The sequence below is a fragment of the Pipistrellus kuhlii genome, unplaced genomic scaffold (genome assembly GCF_014108245.1).
Source record: "Pipistrellus kuhlii isolate mPipKuh1 unplaced genomic scaffold, mPipKuh1.p scaffold_m20_p_109, whole genome shotgun sequence".
Classification (NCBI taxonomy): Eukaryota; Metazoa; Chordata; class Mammalia; order Chiroptera; family Vespertilionidae; genus Pipistrellus; species Pipistrellus kuhlii.
Window position 1 is genome coordinate 262,409 of NW_023425415.1, and position 19,361 is coordinate 281,769.

Sequence of the window (19,361 nt, forward strand, 5' to 3'; positions counted from 1 at the left end):
AGAATGGAGTTCTGACCACCTGGAGCAAGGAGGGAGGGTCAGTAAATCTGCCAGGCTTTTGTGGGAGGAGTGGAAAAGACCTTGGAGATACACTCACAGCAACCTTTATTTTCTTATCTGTAAAATGGTGACAATACTCTTTTTTTTGTTTTCTTTTTTCTTTTAAATACTCTATTTTAGAAGGTTGTTATTAGGGTTGAAAAGGATAAAGAATGGTAAAGCGTTTTGTAAATGCAAATGTTGATTTACTTGTTTCTAACCTGCTGGGGGTCTCATACTGACTTTCTTTCCCTGAGAATCTTTCCACGAAGTTTTATGAGACACTGTCCCTTTAAGTCGTACCCAACAACTTCAAGTAATTGGACGAGTCAGCACATGCGCATTCCTCTGCTGGGATGGCACCTCCAAATCTTCCGCCGGAGCCTGTAGAAGGAAGGTTAAAGGTCCTCCCACTCAGAATTCACACGCAGGCGTAAATCAAGACTGGGAGCATTATATCACGCGGAGAGCCCAGTCCTTTTTTGGCGCCTGGAGGCTCCGCCCCCCTCGGCCAATCAATAGGCTTCGCCCTCTGCGATGGCCAATCGCAGTGAGCGTGGGGGGCGTGGCAGAGCGCCCGGGGCGCGGCCTGGCGCGGAGTGAAGCGGCGGGGCAAACCCGAGCCTTAGTGAACCCAGCAGCCGCGGCGGGCGCGGGCGCGGGCGCGGCGGCCGGGGCTCGGCGGTCTCCGAGATGTCACGATGGCTGTGGCCATGGTCGAACTGCGTGAAGGAGCGGGTCTGCCGCTACTTGCTGCACCACTACTTGGGCCACTTCTTCCAGGAGCACCTCAGCCTGGACCAGCTCAGCCTCGACTTGTACAAGGGCAGCGTCGCCCTGCGGGACATCCACCTGGAGATCTGGGTGAGGAGCCAGGCCCGAGCCCGGAGGGCGGTGGGGGGCACCGGGCAGCGGCGACACGAGGCTCCTGGCGAAGGGGTCAGGCCGAGGGACCAGGTGCCGGGCGTGTTGAGGTCGTGGAAGTCCGGCCCTTTTCAAGCGTCAGCGGGACCCGGCTGATCGCCTCCAGAGCGGGAAGGGGTTCCATGCGGCCACTTCTCGGGAGGAGAGACTGAGGCTGGGGGGAGGGTTGTCACTTGGCGGAAAGACGCCAGAATAAGCAGGTTTGGGTTTGGGGCCTGATTGGAGGGGTATGGTGCCGAGGGGCTAAGGAGAGGGTGAGGTGGGAGCAGAGCGAGGACCTGGGGGTACGGGTAGGACCAGGCCAGGGGAGGGGGAGGGGGAGGGGTGCGGAGCCCGCCGAGGACACCCGTGGGGAAGGTACCCTGACCTCCTGACCCTACAATCCTGGGCCCAGTGGGCTGGGTTCGCCTCCGGATGTGGATGTCAACAACCGCGTCAGCGCCCGTGTTGATCAACACCTCGTGTGACTGCCGCCGCGCTGCCTACTTCCTGCTTCGGGGAGAGCGGAGGGATTAAGTTTGGGGAGGGGATTATAGATTGGCATCCCTACCCGGAGGGAAGCCCCCGGCGGAGGGCGGAGAGGCCTGGCCCCAGGCAGGAAGGAGGCAGGGAAGATGCTGGGAGCTAGAGAGAAGTAAGGTCTGGGTCTGACCTGGGTCTGGGGGCGGTGACTCACAGCTCAGCTGACCTGGAAAGTTGCAGAGGAGCCACCAATCAGAGGCACCAGCCCAGGGCTGGCACTGGGGGGCGAAGGCTTCTCAGTTTTCTGGCTGAGCCCAGCAATCTGGGCAGGAAGAGCTGGGCTTTAGGGTGGGCAAGTCTCCCTGCGTGTGGAGTGAGGTCCCCTGAGCCTGGAGCTGGGGGAGCCTCCCAGCAGCCTGTGAGTCCCAGGGCGGAAGCCTTTCAGATCTCTAAGCTGCCTCTTCCCACCCCCAGCCCTGTTGGGATTGGATTAGTTCGCCCTGGTGGGATGCAGGAGTTTGCTCCATAGCCGCCCCTCCTCCCAGCTGCTCTGCCTGCAGCCCCTCCTGGAAGGCCCTAGGAGAAGCCGGGTGCCTGGGGACGCTGAGGTGGGATGAGGACAAAGGTCAGGGCCCCGGGGACACTGTTCCCCCATCTGTACCGGTGGGGAGGGGGTTCACACCATGTGTTTGGAGTTGGGATGCATCCCCTCAGCTCAGGGCCAGCCCATGCTTGTGTCTGCTTGAGCAGAGGTGGTGGGAGGCCACTGCCCCTCCTGCCAGGCCTTTCCTAGTAAATTTGTTGCTCCCGAGCCTGGAACAGGCCATCTCCCAGCCCCTCCTCCTGGCTTTCTCCTCTTCATCCTTCAGCTCCCCCTCCTCCGGCTTAAAATAGCGATGCAGTGATTGGGCCAAAAGTAGGGATCAGCCTGAGCAAAGGTAGGCCTTGTGGGTAGCACGTGGAGGATCTGGGAGACCGAGGCTGCTCTCCAAGGTGGAGCAGACAGACGAGGGCGACGGCGGGTTGGGGGTTTTCCTGAGCCGGCTTCGTGCCTGTCTCCGCAGTCTGTGAACGAGGTGCTGGAGTCCATGGAATGGCCGCTGGAGCTGGTGGAAGGCTTTGTGGGCTCCATCGAGGTGGCGGTGCCCTGGGCCGCGCTGCTCACAGACCACTGCACCATTCTCGTGTCGGGCCTCCAGCTCACCCTGCAGCCCCGCCACGGCCCAGGTGAGGGCGGGGAAGGCTGGGCGGGAGTGGGAACGCAGTGGTGGGAGTGGGCCTGGGCTCTGGCGCTGACCGGCCTCCTCGCAGGACCAGGGCCTGCTGACTCGCAGAGCTGGGCCTCATGTATGACCACGAGCCTGCAGCTGGCTCAGGAGTGCCTGCGGGATGGGCTGCCCGAGCCCTCGGAGCCGCCACAACCCCTGGAGGGCTTGGAGATGTTCGCCCAGACCATCGAGACTGGTGAGCGGCCCCCCAGGCCACCGCGCCGCCCCAGGGAGCACTGCGCCGGCCCTCCGGCTCCGCCTGACTGAGACCCCTCCTCCCCCTCAGTGCTGCGGAGGATCAAGGTGACCTTCCTGGACACTGTCGTGAGGGTGGAGCACGCCCCGGGCGACGGGGAGCACGGAGTGGCCGTGGAAGTCCACGTGCAGAGGTAGGGGTAGGCCTGGCGGTGTGCGGGCATGAGGGAGGGGGAGCGCGAGGGGCTGTCAAGTGGGCCTGGGCAGTGCCACAGCAAGGGGGAGGCGGGCTGGAGTGGAGTGGAGGAGCCAGGAGGTGACGGTGCAGAGTGCCGGGGTGAGGGGGTGCCAGGGAGCAGGTTACATGCTGAGGTTTGGGGAGCAGGTGCAGGGTGGCGTAGCTGTGGTGAGGGCTCCCTGCCCCCAGGCCCTTAGAACAGAACACTGTGCAGGCCGAGGGGCTCCACACCGATGGGGGGGGGGGCAGGGCAAAGGCTGAGCCTGCGCTCCCCAGACTAGAATACTGTGACGAGGCGGTGCGAGACCCAAGCCAGGCACCCCCCGTGGACGTTCACGAGCCCCCCGCGTTCCTGCACAAGCTGCTGCAGCTGGCGGGCGTCTGCCTGCGCTTCGAGGAGCTGCCCCGCCAGGTGGGCCGACCGATCCCACAGTCTGTCTCCTCCCGATCCCGCCCCCTGTGCCCTGACCCCTCTGCCCCTCCATCCCTTCCGACCCCTCCCCTCTCACATCCTCTCGCCTCCCAGGAAGAATCCCCAGACCCCCCCTTGCAGATCGGCAGCTGCTCGGGGTACGTGGAGCTGACGGTGAAACTGAAGCAGAACGAGGCTTTCCCAGGCCCCAAGGTGAGTGTTGGGGCCCCTGGGGAGGGGGGAGCGTGCTCCCTCCCGGAGTGCTCAGAAATTTTTATCCTCCCTGTGACACGGGTGTGTGAGTGGGGGAAGTTACTGCCTTCTTGGCACCTGGAGAAACTGAGGCTCAGAGAGGTCAGGTTGTGGCCAGCGTCACACAGCTGGTTGGTGAGAGACTCAGCTGGCAGCTGGCTTCCTACCGCCTCCGGAGAGAGCAGCTGGCAGTGGTTGGCAGGGCTGTGGTCGGCAGGCGTGAGCGCCATGGCTGCTCCTGTGCCCGCAGCTGGAGGTGGCCGGGCAGGTGGGCTTCCTGCACCTGCTGCTGACCCCGCGGCAGCTCCAGCAGCTCCAGGAACTGCTCAGCGCCATGAGCCTTGCAGGTGAGGCCTCTGGGCAGCTCTGGGGACGGCACGGCTGGTGAAGTGCCAGCCAGGCTGGACTGACACAGGAAGCGTCCTCCCCTCTAGACTCCAAGTCCCTGGCGGACAAGCTGGGCAAGAGCCGCCCGCTGGGAGCCGAGGATCTGTGGCTCATCGAGCAGGACCTGAACCAGCAGCTGCAGACGGGGGCGGGGCCCGAGCCCCTCAGCCCGGACCCCCTGGCCGACCCCCTCGTCAACCTGGACGGCACCGGTGGGTGTGGGGCCGGACGGGCGTGGGCGCAGGAGTCTGCGCTGAGCCCACGCGCCCTGACCCCCTCGCCTGCCCACAGACCTCTTCTTCTCCATGGCGGGCCTCACGAGCAGCGTGGCCTCGGCCGTCTCTGAGCTCTCCCTCTCCGACGTGGACCTGGGCTCCTCGGTGCAGAGTTACACCACCCCCCGCCGGCTCTCTGCCGCGGGCCCCCCAGCGGGTGAGCGCCCGGGACGGGAGGTGCCGGCGTGGCCGCCCCGCGCCAGGAGGCCTCTGGTGGCGCAGTGGACAGCGCCTGGGTGGGCACGTCGGCTCTCCCAGACTCTGTTTCCCCTCCCGTCCCATGGGCAATGAGAGCTGCCCTTGCTGGACTGTGTGTTTTGGCCGATGTTTATTGAGAGCCTGAGTGTGTCAGGCTCCTCCAGTCCTCCCAGTTCCCTGGAGAGGGTTGAATTGAGCCTGGCCAAGCGTCCTCCCGGAGCCACAGTCCGGCTGGGCCCCTGAGCTCTGGGCCCCTGCTGAGGCCTCTGTCCCCCCAGGCAAGACGGCCCGCACGCCCCATCCGGACACCATGCGCCCTGACTCACTACTGAAGATGACCTTGGGGGGCCTGACCCTGACCTTGCTTGAGACACCCGCCCTGTCTTCCGGACCACCTGACCTCACCGCCCCTTTCTTTGCCGAGTTCGATGCTGCCAAGGATGGGCCTTTCAGCTCCCGCGACTTCCACCATCTGCGACCGCGCTTCCAGAGGGCCTGTCCCTGTAGCCATGTCCGGTACAAGCCCAAGGCAGGGGCCTGAGGAGAGACTCCCCAAGCCCGCAGAGCCCCCTCTGGTGCCCCCTCTGATGCCCAGCCTCTTCCCGCAGGCTGACGGGGACGGCGGTGCAGCTGTCCTGGGAGCTGCAGACGGGCCGGGGCCGCCGGACGGCCAGCACGGACGTGCGCTTCGGGCAGCTGGAGGTGCTGGAGTGCCTGTGGCCCAGGGGCGCCGCGGAGCCCGAGCACATGGAGCTGCTGAGCTTCCCCGGCAGGCAGGACGCCCAGGCCTCGGCGCAGCCCTGTGCCCACCTGCGCCACACACAGACGGTGCGCCGTCTGCCCAAGGTAACCCCCTCCCTCCAGGCCTAAAGGCCCTGACTGTTTCACCCCCAGCCCCAGCCTCCCTGTACCTCCCTGTTCCCTCCCTCTGCCCCCTTCCTGTGCTCCGTCTGAGGAGAGCACGCCTCCCCATCCGGGGCCCTGGACTCCACCTGGGCCTGTACGTGCTGTTCTCTCACCCCGGTGCCCCTCCCCTGGCTCATCCCGAGATGCCCTGCTGGCCTCTGGCAGCGGCGGATGCTGGTGGCTTTTGTTGAGCAAGCACCATCATCCGCCTCAGGCAGGTGGTGAGGTGTCTGGGTCCCCAGCCCCAGCTCTTCTCACCGGCTGGGAGAACTCTGTTCTGTTTTTGCTCATGGGGGCCCCTTCCCATCCTGCCCTCACCCACCCCACGGCCCTTGCTGACCTGAATACCCTCAACTTCAGAGCCGATCCCGGCACAGAGCTGTCTGCCATTGCCACTCAGAGCTGGCCCTGGCCCTGGCCGACTTCCAGGCAGACCTGGAGCTGGGGACCCTGGACCGGCTCGCTGCTCTGCTGAACCTGGCCACCAGACCCTCTCCCGAGCCGCCTGCCGGCCTGCTGGTGAGCTGCCCAGCTGGGGCGGGGCGCGGGCACAGTCCTCCTGCTCGCGATGGCAGTGCTGGGCCCGCGGCGGCAGCATGACCCACCCCCACCCCCACCCCCGCTCACAGACGGAGTCCCCGCCAGCCACCGAGCAGGAGACGGTGGTGCAGCTGTCGGCACCCCGGGCCACACTTCGGCTGCACTTCCCCATCGCCGACCTGCGGCCGGAGCGGGACCCCTGGGCGGGCCAGGCCGTTCGGGCTGAGCAGCTGCGGCTGGAGCTGACTGAGCCCCAGTTCCGGTCGGAGCTGAGCAGTGGGCCTGGCCCCCCAGGCCCCACCCGCCTGGAACTTACCTGCTCCGACCTCCACGGTGAGAGCCCCTGGGAACCGGCGTGGGGGGCAGGGCTCGGGCCCTGGGAGAGAGGCTTCGGGCTAAAGAGGCGGGCCATGGGAGCAGGCCTGGGAATGGGGAGCGGCAGCCTGACCCCCCCCCCATCCCCCTTTCCCCTCAGGCACCTATGAAGATGGAGAGAAGCCTCCTGTCCCCTGTCTGCGAGTCTCCAAGGCCCTAGACCCCAAGGGCCCTGGTCACAAGTACTTCCTGCCCCAGTAAGTGGGGCTCTGCCACGGGGGTGGCGGGAGGCCGGGAGCGGAATCGGGGCCGGTGCCCTGCAGACGGTGACAGGCCCGTGCCCCGGCAGGGTAGTGCTGACCCTGCGCCCCCAGGTCAGCAGCGCACAGTGGGAAGTGGCCCCCGAGAAGGAAGAGGAGCTGGAGCTGTCTGCGGAGAGTCCGTGTGAACTGCAGGAGCCGGAGCCCTCGCCCTTCTCCTCCCGGAGGACCATGTACGAGGCGGAGGAGGTGAGCCCGGGCCCCGGGCTGTGGGGGCCGCGGCGGCTTTGGGGCCCCGGGTGACCAGCCCAGCCCCGGCGAGAATTTCCTCTCTTCACCATCTCATGCTGATGGGGAGCCGGAAGCATGCCCGCTCGGGGGGCCTGGAAGTGGGGGCAGAGTCTGGGGAGATCAGGACCCCATTCTTTATCGGCCTTGGGGCCCTCTCCTCAGAAGGTGATGAGGGTTAAGTCTGGGTTTGAATCCAGGCTCTGCTGCTCAGTGGCCTGTCATCTCAGCTTATGGCCTAACCCCTCGGAGGACCTGGGTGCTGGGCAGGACCAGGTTCCCATCCGGGAAGTGGGCACAGTGGCCCCGCAGGAATGAGCATACATGAGGCCTCAGAGCAGGATTGCATGAGGCCACACGTCACACAAAACGGCTGCCCTCCTAGCAGAGGGGCTCACGTGAGTCAGTGAGAAGGAAGGGATGACCCTGGCCAGTGGCTCAGTTGGTTGGAGCGTCGTCCTGTACACGAAAGGTTGCAGGTTCGATTCCCAGTGGGGGCACCTAGGGGAGGCAGCCGATGGATGTTAGTCTCTCCCTTTCTCCTCCCTCATCCTCTCTTTAAAATCAATAAACACATGCTCTGCTGAGGATTAGACTTAAACATGTTTGAAGAGAAAGAATGGATGATAGGCGGTTAGGCTGCGTCTCTCAGGCCTTCCCTCCCCCCCCCAGATGGTGATTCCTGGAGACCCCGAAGAGATGAGGGCCTTCCAGAGCCGGGCGCTGGCGCTGTCACGCTGCAGCCTGGAGGTGGTCCTGCCCAGTGCCCATGTCTTCCTGCCCAGCAAGGAGGTCTATGAGAGCGTCTACAACAGGTGGCGATGCGGCCGGGGTGCGGGGGGAGGAGGAAGGGGTGCGGGGGGGGGGGTGCCAGGGAGCCCGGCTGGGCCGCCCTCACTGCCACCATCCATCTGCCCATCTCAGGATCAACAACGACCTGCTCATGTGGGAGCCCGCAGACCTGTTTCCCAGCCCCGCCGCCCAGCCTCCCGGCTTCCCAGGCCCTGCGGGCTGCTGGCAGGACAACTTCAAGATGTGCAAGTCGGCCTTCAAGCTGGGTAGGAGGGGCACCAGTGGGGTCCTGGCCCAGAGCTGAGCAGAGCTGGGGCGGCCCCTCCAGGGCTCCCTCCCACTCCCTCCCACTCGCTCCTTGGTCTCACCCCAGACTCAGACTCGGACGAAGAGGACGCCCACTTCTTCTCAGTGGGGGCATCAGGCGCGCCCCAGGCCGGCCCCAGGCCCCCGAGCCCACGCTCCCAGAGTTCCTTCTCCACCCTGGTGACGGTGCTGAAGGGCCGGGTCACAGCCCTCTGTGAGGCCAAGGTGAGGGCCGCCGGGGCAGGGAGACCGGACCGAAGGGAGCAGCGCCCAGCTGGGGATGTGGGAAACAGGCCCCAGTGCACCCCCAGACATCCCCCCCCCATCACCCTGTCAGCCCCTTACTGGCGCCTCCTGAGCGTAAGGCCTCACGTAAGGGTCCCAATGGAGGCAGGCCGGTCAGGGCGATTCTTCCCCTGAGACCAGTGCTGCCCGGCCTCCAGGGAGTCTGGGTAGATGCTGAGCTGGTCCCTTAGGCCAGGGCCCCAGGGGTGGGCGCCTCTGCAGCTGCGGGGGCCAGGCCGCACGCTCTGCCCGCAGGATGAGGGCGGGAGGCGGCTGGAGGCCGTGCACGGGGAGCTGGTGCTGGACGTGGAGCAGGGCACCCTCTTCAGCGCGTCCCAGTACCGTGGCCAGCCGGGGCTCGGCTACTTCAGCCTGGAGGCCGACAAGGCGGCGCTCTACCACCGAGGTGTGCGGCTGGGCCCGCGGGCGGGGCGGGCTCTCAGGAGGATGTGGTCCCTGGGTGGCGGGGGCGATCGGCTGGCCCGGCAGGAGCTCACCAGATGCCTCCCCAGCCACCGTGGATGACTACCTGCTGCCCATCCGCCTGGAGCTGCCCAGCTTTGCTCCTCCAGCCCAGCTGGTCCCAACCATCTACCCGTCAGAGGAAGGGGTGACCAAGTGGGGAGCCTCCGGCCGAAAGGGCCAGGCCCAGGGCCCTCACATGCTGTCCGCCGCCGTGCGCATCCACCTGGACCCCCAGAAGAACGTCAAGGTACAGCCACGCCTGCTTCTGCCTCCCCGCTGGCCAGAGCCACTGCCTGCCTGTGCCCGGAGGGCTGGCTCCCTGCTGACTGTGTCCTCCCCCCAGGAGTTCCTGGTGACACTGCGGCTGTACAGGGCTACCCTGCGCCACTACGTCACCCTGCCGGAGCAGAGCTGGCACTCCCAGGTGAGAAAGGCGGCATGGGCAGACAGGTCTCCGGGCCGGGAGGGGCGGCGCCATGGGCATGGGCTGGGTGGGGGGTTAGAGGAGGGAGGAGGCCACCCCGTCCTCACCACCTCGCCCACCTTGGTCCCCAAGCTCTTGGAGTTCTTAGATGTGCTGGATGACCCCGTGCTGGGCTACCTGCCCCCGACGGTCATCACCGTCCTCCACACGCACCTCTTCTCCTGCGCCGTGGACTACAGGTACCCAGGCCGGGCCGCGGGGTGCCGGGGCGGGAAGGGGGGGGGCGCGGGGCGCGCGGGGCAGGCTCGCGCGCGCGTGTAAGGAGCCTGCCCCCGCTTCACTGTCTCCCCCAGGCCCCTCTACCTCCCTGTGCGTGTCCTGGTCACCGCTGAGACCTTCACCCTCTCCAGCAACATCATCATGGACACCTCCACTTTCCTGCTCAGGTGCACAGCCCCCCCCGCCGAGCAGCAGCCAGCCAGTCAATGTGTTTCCCTCACAGGGATTTTTCTCTGTCTTTCCCTCTCTCTTCCACTCTCTAGAAATTAATGAAAAAAGTGTCTGCTTCTCTGTGTGGCTTCACAGAAAGGACTGGAAGGAGATGTGTGTCAGAGTTTGTGGTTGGGAATTACGATGAGAAATTAGGGATTGTGTCTTTTTTTATTGCCGTATTATAACATATTTTAAAGGAGCTATGTTATGCTGCCATTAAAATAAGGACCTTATACATTTTAAAAAACTAGATTATGTTAGAGGAATGGAGACACGAGAGATGCTCTTGGTCTCTCCCCTTAAAAGATAAAATAAGATCAGGGCTGTGTTAGAAGAACAGTGACTGTCTGTGGGGAAAACGGGACCCGTTGGTCCTGGGTTGCTGGGAGGCCCGGCTGAGGTGGAGGATGTGGGGGAGCAGGCCACTCCCCCCAGGCCGGGCCCAGCGCCGGCGTCTTGTGGGCCTGGGACCTGCTGCGGGTGTCCCTCTGCTGCTGGGCCCCGTCTCAGCCCCGTCCCCACCAGGTTCATCCTCGACGACTCGGCCTTGTACCTGTCTGACAAGTGTGAGGCAGAGACCCTGGACCTGCGGCGAGGTGGGCAGCCTGGGCCCCGGGCACGCAGGGCAGCCAGTGTCCTCCCTGCCTGATGGCCGCTCAGCGCCCACACAAGCCCCGGGTCTCCCCCTGGTGGCGGGTCGGGCTGCGTGGAGGAGCCGGCAGGAATGTGTCCTCCTCTGTTCAGATTACGTCTGCGTCTTGGATGTGGACCTCCTGGAGCTCGTGATCAAAACCTGGAAGGGGAGCACCGAGGGCAGACTGGTGAGTGCGGCCCTCCCCGGAGGCTGGGGCCAGCGCAGGCGGGGGCCGGGCGGCCCTCGGGGTCACCCTTTGGTCATGGTCACTGCTGGCCCTTCCCAAGCTGGGCTGGGGGATTGGCTCTCCTGGGAAGGCCGGGCCCATCCTGGGTGTCCTTCCGTGTGAGTCCCGCCACTAGAGGGCAGTGCAGGCAGGCCGCGGGAGTCTGCAGAATGGAGGCGGGGGCCTTGCCTGCCTGCCTGCCTGGCAGGGGCCCATGTAGCCTTTCACTTGGGAGATTGCACTCGCAGAGCCACGCCCGTCCGCTCTCTGGACTCAGGGTGCTCATCCATTCAGTGGGTGCGGCAGGCTGAGTGCCCCAGGAGGCCCGGCCGTCCTGTCTGCGCGGGGAGGACGGGCGGGCTGACGGCACCGCCTCCTCCCGCAGAGCCAGCCGCTGTTCGAGCTGCGCTGCTCCAACAACGTGGTGCACGTGCACACCTGCGCCGACTCCTGCGCGCTGCTGGTCAACCTGCTGCAGTACGTAACGCGCACAGGCGACCTGCACCCCCCGCCCCGGCCCCCCAGCCCCACCGAGATCGCCGGCCAGAAGGTACAGGTGAGGCCTGGCCCCTCCCCCGCGTGGCCCCCCAGGACTGGCATTGGGGAGCCCCGTGCTCTCCCTCCTGGCACTCATTCCCCACCCCTCCCCTGCCCGGCCCAGCTGTCCGAGAGCCCCGCCTCCCTGCCCTCGTGCCCCCCGGTGGAGACGGCCCTCATCAACCAGCGGGACCTGACCGACGCCCTCCTGGACACCGAGCGCAGCCTGCGGGAGCTGGCCCAGTCCGCAGGTGGGTGGGGGCGTTGGGGGCGCCGGACACCACCAGCACCATGTCAGGCTCCCCCAAACCATCCTCTCTCCTACAGGTGGCACCCTCCCTCAGGCCTCGCCCGTGTCCGTCTACCTGTTCCCAGGTGAACGGAGTGGGGCCCAACCTCCGCTGCCCCCTCTGGGGGTCGTTGCCGGAAGGTCAGAGGCCGAGGACAGTGAAAAGGAGGGCGATGGAGACACTCTGGACAGTGACGAGTTCTGCATCCTTGATGCTCCCGGCCTGGGCATCCCGGTACGCGGCAGGCACGCTGGCAGGGCAGGATGAGGGAGAGGGAGGCTGGAGGGAACAGAGGCAAAGGGAGGTGGGAGGTGAGGCTGGGAGGGTCTCCGTGGGAAGGCAGCCCTGAGCCCGGGCTCTGCAGGAGCTGGGGGATTCCAGAGGAAGAGAGGCTTGCGTCCGGGGCGGGGGGCTGGGCCATCAGAGTCGGGAGAAGGCAGATGGGCAGCGGGAGGGCGAGGGGGACCCAGGCCCAGGGAGACGAGGCTGGCAGGAGCAGGGACCTCGGCTCCATCCTCGCCGGGTGTTCGGAGACAGGCTGGGACAGTGGCCCCGGAGGGTCAGCTTTTGTCAGCAACGGGAGAGAGACGTGGAGGCGGGAGGAGCGGGTGGCGGTGCCTGGACAGGGGAAGGCGTCTGCGCCACACGGCTCCCTCCCCGCAGCCCCAGGACGGGGAGCCCGTGGTGACGCAGCTGCATCCAGGCCCCATCACCATGCAGGACGGGCACTTCTCACGGCCGCTGGGCAGCACCGACCTGCTGCGGGCGCCTGCCCACTTCCCCGTGCCCAGCACCCGCGTGGTGCTGCGAGAGGTCTCCCTTGTCTGGCACCTCTATGGGGGTCGGGACTTCGGCCCCCACCCCAGCCACAGGTAAGGAGGAGAGAGTGGTGGCAGCTGAGACAATGGGGTTCACCCCCCCAGGAGGCGGGGCCTGGGCTGGGCTCCAGCCCTGACCTTCGGCAGCTGGTAACCTGGCGCCGTCCTCACCTCCCTGGCCTGCTCTTTCCTGCCCAGAGAGGGTCTCCCAGGCTGGAAGGCCTGCTGAGAGGAGGGGTGAGGAAGGGATGTACCCCTTGTCAGCCTGTCCCTCTCCTTCCTCCCAGGGCAAGAGCTGGCCTCACAGCCCCCAGGGGCTCCCCTTCTCGCTGCTCTGGCCCCAACCGGCCCCAGAACTCCTGGCGCGTGCAGGGGGGCAGCGGGCGGCAGCACCAGGTCTTCATGGAGATCCAGCTCAGCAAGGTGAGCTGGGGGCTGGGGGTGCGAGGCGCTGCTGGGTGGGGGCAGCTCAGCCAGGACTCCTTGGGAGCGACTGTGGAGGGGACTTGAAAGGTGTTCTGAGGATGCAGAGCTGATGATGGTGATGGAGAGGTTGGAGAATGAGACCTGGACCAGGGTTTATGCTTAGGGTGACGAGGCAGGAGGGAACAGAGACAGAGAGATTCGGGGGGGAGGTCAAGAGGTCATTTTGGCCGTGCGGGTTTGAAATACGTCCTGGGCATGGGTCTGAGACGGAGCTGTTACAGGAAGGGTGGCTGGGAGAGGAGGGGCCGGGGTGAACCCCCTGTCCGTGTCCAGCCCTGCTCACCTGGCTCCGCCTCCATCCCCCACAGGTCAGCTTCCAGCACGAGGCGTACCCCGTGGAGCCGGCCCCAGGCCCCGCGGCTCCGGACAGGGAGCCGGAGGAGCAGCCGCTGTCCCGGCAGGTGTTCATCGTGCAGGAGCTGGAGGTCCGGGACCGGCTGCCCTCCTCCAAGATCAACAAGTTCCTGTACCTGTACACCAGCGAGCGCATGCCGCGGCGCACCCACTCCAACATGGTGCGTGGCTCACCTCCGCCTGCCGGGCTGTGGGCGGGGCGGGGGTGCGGCTCGCGCAGCTTAGCTGAGGGGCCGCCGGCTCGCCCTCTGCCCCCAGCTCACCATCAAAGCGCTGCACGTGGTCCCCCCGACCAACCCCAGTGCCCCCGAGTGCTGCCTCCGGGTCTCGCTGATGCCCCTGCGGCTCAACGTGGACCAGGTGAGTGGCGGGGCGGGGCAGGCTGGCGGGAGCCCCCTGCTGCCAGGCGCCCGAGCCCAACCTGTGCCCACACTCCGGCCCCCAGGACGCTCTGCTCTTCCTCAAGGACTACTTCACCAGCCTGGCCGCGGGCATCAGCCCCATGGTCCCGGCAGAGACCTCTGCCGAGGGTGAGCAGCCGGACCGGGAGGGTTGGGTCATGGGCTCCTGCTTCCGTGCCGCCCTGGGCCCACCCCCGGCCTGTCTCCTCTCCAGCGCACCCAGAGGCCCGGGCCCCGGGGAGCAGCCCCCAGGAAGGACAGCCCGAGGGCGTGGAGACCAGTGACACCCCCGAGGCCGCAGTGGGTGGCCAAGGCGCTTCCTCCGAGCAGCAGCCCATCTACTTCCGGTGAGGGCCTGGGCGGGCTGGGCCTGGGCTGGGCCTGGGCTGGGCCTGGGTGGGCTGGGCCTGGGCTGGGCCTGGGCTGGGCCTGGGCGGGCTGGGCCTGGGCCTGGGCGGGCTGGGCCTGGGCGGGCTGGGCCTGGGCGGGCTGGGCCTGGGCTGGGCCCGGGCGGGCTGCACCAGGCCAGGTCAGTGCCTAAAGGACCCTGCTCCTTATCCCCAGGGAGTTCCGATTCACAGCTGAGGTGCCCATCTGGCTGGATTACCACGGCAAGCACATCTCCATGGACCAGGTGGTAAGTGGGCCGTCAGGCAGGGTGGCTGAGGGGTCCCCGTTCTGCTCAGGGTGGCCTGTTCTTGGGGACCAGGAGGCCGGGCTTGCCTCTGGGCACCCTCAGCCGCTGGGCTGGCCTCCTGCGGGCTGGCAGGGCCCTGCACGCCCTGGTGCAAACCCGAGCCCTTCTCCCTCCAGGGCACTTTCACTGGCCTCCTCGTCGGCCTGGCCCAGCTCAACTGCTCGGAGCTGAAGCTAAAGCGACTCTGCTGCCGGCACGGGTGAGCCCGCCTCACACCAGCACCCCAGCCTCTCTCCGGGGCCCCGAGAGGTCCCAACCCCCAAGAGGTCAACCTTCTGGGACCTCAGTTTCTCTGTAAAATGGGTGCAGTAACTCCCTCCCCCGATCAGGGCTGGGTGGGACCATGGGGAGTGGTGAGGTGCCTCAGGTTCTGGCCCTGTGACCCCTCCTTATGGCTCTACCCCCTCCCCCTCCTCCCCCCCCCAGGCTCCTGGGCGTGGACAAGGTGCTGGGCTACGCCCTCAACGAGTGGCTGCAGGACATCCGCAAGAACCAGCTGCCCGGGCTGCTGCGGGGCGTGGGCCCCATGCACTCCGTCGTCCAGCTCTGTAAGCGCTGGCGCTGGGGCTCCTGGGACGGACGGCCTTAGTCTTGGGCACCCCAGACAGGCGGTGCCGTTGGGCGTATGTAGGGGAGGCCCTGGAGTAGGGGGGGGCTTTGTGGCCTCGGGCACCTGATAACCCCGTTCCCCAGTCCAAGGGCTCCGGGACCTGCTGTGGCTGCCCATCGAGCAGTACCGGAAGGACGGGCGCCTCATGCGGGGGCTGCAGCGGGGCGCGGCCTCCTTTGGCTCGTCCACGGCGTCCGCGGCCCTGGAGCTCAGCAACCGGCTGGTGCAGGCCATCCAGGTGAGCGGCGCCCGGCTGTGCGGGGCCTAAGGGTCTGCACCATCTTCCGAGGAGCGGTCCCTGGCTGGGCCCCACAGCCGGGTCTCCCCGGCCAGCTGCGGCCCCCTGCAGGGGGCTGAGCGAACCCCGTCTTTGTAGCCACTGGGTCTCTGCTCCTGGCCAAGTCTCAAGCCTGGAAAGTAAGACCCAGACGGGCCTGGCTCCCTCCGGCCGGCACCTTGCTAGGCCCTGGGGGCTGTCGTTGGGCAGTAGCTCCTGCAGGGGGCCCCGTGGCGTGGGGCTGGGGCAGGCGTGGCGGGCGGTCGCGGCAGGTGAGCGGCAGGTGCGCGGGGTTCAGGGGCCTCCTGGCCCTGCAGTCCAGCCGATGAGAGCAGGGGCAGGTTCTAGAGCGCAGGCTAGAGGGAAAGCAGGCCTCTGGGGGCCACCCCAGGGCGGGAGCTGGAGTGTGGCACCGTCAGCCAAGGCTGGGTGGGAAGGAGCCGCCCTGGGGTGACATGCAGGCCACCCGAAGCCCTGAGCTGGCTGTAAAGCACGGTGTGGGGGAGGGGCCCTGTGCACCTCTTCTCACTGGTGTCCCCTGTGCTCCCCAGGCCACAGCCGAGACGGTGTACGACATCCTGTCCCCGGCGGCCCCCGTGACCGGCTCCCTGCAGGACAAGCGCTCGGTGCGAAAGCGCAAGGGCCAGCGGCCAGCCGACCTCCGGGAGGGCGTGGCCAAGGCCTACGACACCGTCCGGGAGGTAATGAGGCCCCCGCCCCGCAGCAGCCTCTCCCCATCTCCCTCACCCGTCCGCCCGGACCGCACTGACCTCCCGCCCCCGCAGGGCCTCCTGGACACGGCTCAGACCTTCTGTGACGTGGCGGCGCGGGGCCACGAGCAGAAGGGGCTGACGGGCGCCGTGGGCGGCGTGATCCGCCAGCTGCCCCCCACGGTGGTGCGGCCCCTCATCCTGGCCACGGAGGCCACGTCCAACCTGCTTGGCGGGATGCGCAACCAGATCCTCCCTGACGCACACAAGGACCACACCCAGAAGTGGCGGTCGGACGAGGCCCAGGACTGAGCACTCGGACTCCAGGGTGCCGCCCGCCCAGCATGCCCAGCGAGCCAGTGGCACCTCGGCTCCCGCGCCCTCCGGGCGTGGACAGCCTGGCGGCCGGGCCCTCAGGAAGGACCGGAAGGACCCCGTCGCTGAGAGTGGGGCCTCCTGCCTGGGCCTCGGCCCTGTCTCTGCACTTTTCTTGGGGAGAAAGGACCTGCCCCACCTCCTGGACCCACATCAAACCGGAGCCACCCGCTGCCTGGTCCCAGGACCCTCGGAACTACCCACTCAGCCAAGTGTCTTCTGTGTCTCCGGGGACGTGGGGGGAGACGCGTGTGGTTCAATGTATTATTTTTAACCGCCTGAGCGTGTGGGTCGGTGTCTGCATGACGTGGAATAAACTGCCCACCGCCAGCCCTTGTTCCGCCACCTGCACTGCCCCGGCCTCAGCCTCAGCCTTGGCTGGCACCCAGATTCCCACCTCCGCGCCCAGTACCTCCCACGTCCCTGCCGGGTTCACCACCCTCCCCCCCCTCCCCCTGGGCCAGCGTTGCTGCCCGGGGCTCCCCCTCACCCCCTCGCAGGAGCCTGCCTCCCGGCCACCTCCTGTGGCGAGAGCGGAGGAGGGGAGAGGCCGGGCGGCCCTGGGAGAGGCCACCTCGCCCACTACTTCCTGGGCCCGCTGTGCGGGGCCCGCTGAGGACGCTGCCCTGGGACCCAGGCTGCCGGGCCCGTGGCCTCGGCCTCGGCTCCTTCCTGATAACTCTGCCCAGCATACAAGGACCGAGGGCTAGTCAGGCCCTTCCCGGAGGGCTGGCCTCCGGGGGCTGCTCCCACCATCCTCAGCCGCTATAGGGTGCTGGAGGGGAGGGGCACTGGGGCAGCAGCGGAGAAACTCGCACGGGGTCAGGAAATGACCCTTGTCTGCACCGCCTCCCCCACACACCTTGTTTCTTGAGAACAAGGAAAAGTGACTGCTCAGCTCACCCCGCCCTTACCCTGCCCACACCCCAGTAGCACTGCACTGAAGGTAGGTGGGGAAACTGAGGCACAGGCTTAGCACACCCTCCCCTGGTAGGCCATCTGTAGACCCCTCTGGTTAGCAAGTGCCCCCCTGCTCCCCTCTGTGCCTGGTGTCCCCTCCCCGTGCGGGAGACACGGCACCACGTGGACAGGGTGGAGGTGGGGCCTGGTGGCCCGGGGTCCTCGCTGGGCATGGGCACCGGGGGCCAAGGCCGAGCAGGCAGAGGGTGCCAGGAGGGCCATGGCTGTGGACTGGTGCCACCGGGAGGGCCGATGGGCCTGGCCTGATGCTTCCTGGCGCTGCCCCCTGCCCGGGCACAGTCCAGGGTGTGCTGCCCTTTGAACCGCACTGTGGTCGTATTGACGGGCGGCGGGGTAATCATTAACTGCCTCCGGGCTGGGCCAACGGCTCAAAAGGCGCTGGGCCCAGCGGCCCCACTTCCTCCTGAGCCCCAGGGCCAGCCCGCACCCAGGTAAGCCTGCAGCCCTCTGCCAGGGCACTCGGCCCTCTCAGCAGCCTCCGCAGGAAGAGGCCAGGCGATGGCCAGTGATCACACTCCCTGCCATCCTCGGCCTCCGCTTCCGCCTCTGGCTGGGCCCTCAGCTGTGCCCCTGCGCCCTCCGGAGGGCCAGGGCCGGCGGGCTGTGGGGAGGGTGACTGGTCTGCTGTGCTCACCACAGGCCTGCCCTGCCGGCCGAGGGCTCCCCAGCATCCTGAGTGGACGCCCCTTCAGGGAGGCTGCATGCAGAACAGACCGGAGCCCTGCTCTGTGACCTTGGGCTGCCTCTTGGTGGGGGTGGGAGTGGCCGAGTCCACGGAAAGAGCTCAGAGCCCCAGCTCCTCCCCAGAAGCCTTGGGGTCCCTGAAATGTCCCCTCGGCAGGAACCTGTCACTCAAGCCTGGCGGTCAGTGCCGGTCCGGGGGGACGAGAAAACGGCCGAGGAGAGGTCTGCTGTCTGGGGGGCGGGGGCCAGTGCAGGGACCCCGACCGGCAGCTCCTTCCGACAGCAGGGCAGACCCACAGGTTGCAGGGAGGGCGCTGCCCACCAGTCTAGGCCAGCGTGCACAATGCCCACAGCCCCAAAGCATCCGAGCAGCCAGCTGCGGCCACAGGTTCAAGGTCACCCGGCCCCCAGGCCCCCCAGGTGCCCAGTGCTTTTTCCAGCCCTGCTCTCACCATCCTGCCAGCAGGTTTGTGCATCAGCATCTTTTCAAGTTCCCTGCCTCCCCTTTTCCCTCCCCCTCCCCTTCTCTGCCCCTGTTTGCTCTGTCCCTTTTCCATTCTCTGCCTCATCCCTCTCTCTCTCCGTCTCACTCACCCCCTCTCCCTGCCTCCCCTGCACCCGCCCTTCTCTGTGTCTGTCTCCTTCCCACGGGGCCCTCCTGCGGAATCGGGCATTTGGCGGCCCCTGGCCCCTCTGCCCTGTGGCTGCGGCAGGAAGGGTGGGCAAAGGGCACGGCGCCAGATGCACTGGGACCCCGGGCTGGTTCGGAGAGAAACGAGGAAACAGGAACCTGGACAGAGGGTGTGGGTGTCAGAGGGGCAAAGGCTGCCGCCGAGCGTAAGGCAGGGCCCCTCCCGGCTCTGTGGGCAGAGCTGGGCTGAGACTGGACTTCGCCCAGAGGAGTGGGCCCCGCACGATAAGGAGCCCCAATAAAAAGGCCCGGACCGGGGCCTGAGGGCGCAGGCTCAGCCGAGCGGAGCTGCCTCCGGTGGCTGCCACCCCCTGTAACAGCAACTCCATGTGGAAGTGCCCGCTGGTTCCAGTGGGGCTGCTGTTATCAGGGGTGGCGGCCGGTCCCGAGGAGGCTGTGCCCCGCACACCGGCCGCGCCCAGGCCCAGGGCGGCAGGGGGCGGGCTGTGGGCAGGCCACGGAGACCGAGTGCACAGGGCTCTGACCTATGAATTGACAGCCAGTGCTGTCTCCCCTCTGGCTGCCAATTCCATAGGTCACAGGTATGTTCGCCTCAATGCCAGCTGCCAGGACGGGGGTGGGGGGGGGCGGGCAGTGTCCAGGGGGCGATGGAGAGCTGCTGGCCCAGTGCAGCACGCAAGGCCCACGGCCCTCCTGTCTCGTTCCCCTTCCCACGCGCCCCCCCTGAGCCTGCCCTCCTCTGGCCACACCTGTGCTGCCTGCGGCCGCGTGGCATGCCTCTGTGCTTGGCCCACGCTGTTCCCTCTGCCTGGAACACCCTTCCCAGCTTTTTTGCAGCGTCACCCTACTAACCATCCCAAGCTCTGCCTCTGTGCGTGCTGCTGCCGGAGCCCGCTGGAGCCCCGT

The 19,361-nt window shown here is 67.0% G+C and overlaps 1 protein-coding gene across 8 annotated transcripts; it reads left to right on the forward strand.

The window, feature by feature from the left end:
- Positions 1–652: 652 nt before the first annotated feature.
- Positions 653–16,468, forward strand: ATG2A (autophagy related 2A). 8 transcript variants are annotated; one of them, XM_036430461.2, is made up of 40 exons: positions 654–903; positions 2,490–2,652; positions 2,737–2,889; positions 2,980–3,082; positions 3,403–3,538; positions 3,653–3,751; positions 4,041–4,137; positions 4,225–4,389; positions 4,469–4,609; positions 4,929–5,166; positions 5,259–5,496; positions 5,917–6,075; positions 6,186–6,429; positions 6,572–6,668; positions 6,761–6,920; positions 7,632–7,774; positions 7,884–8,017; positions 8,125–8,282; positions 8,598–8,748; positions 8,855–9,054; positions 9,151–9,231; positions 9,364–9,470; positions 9,585–9,677; positions 10,249–10,319; positions 10,468–10,544; positions 10,969–11,133; positions 11,245–11,371; positions 11,496–11,644; positions 12,074–12,282; positions 12,516–12,651; positions 13,023–13,229; positions 13,327–13,428; positions 13,514–13,598; positions 13,684–13,816; positions 14,034–14,106; positions 14,283–14,365; positions 14,593–14,714; positions 14,860–15,014; positions 15,605–15,754; positions 15,839–16,468. In XM_036430461.2, exons 1-40 carry the CDS (start codon positions 733–735, stop codon positions 16,073–16,075), a joined length of 5,712 nt encoding a protein of 1,903 aa, XP_036286354.1. In that variant the 5' UTR covers positions 654–732; the 3' UTR covers positions 16,076–16,468. The 8 variants fall into 8 exon arrangements, with proteins under 8 accessions (XP_036286357.1, XP_036286358.1, XP_036286354.1 ...); XM_036430457.2 differs by having other exon boundaries at positions 655–903; positions 10,969–11,139; positions 11,448–11,644; XM_036430459.2 differs by having other exon boundaries at positions 655–903; positions 10,969–11,139.
- Positions 16,469–19,361: the final 2,893 nt, after the last annotated feature.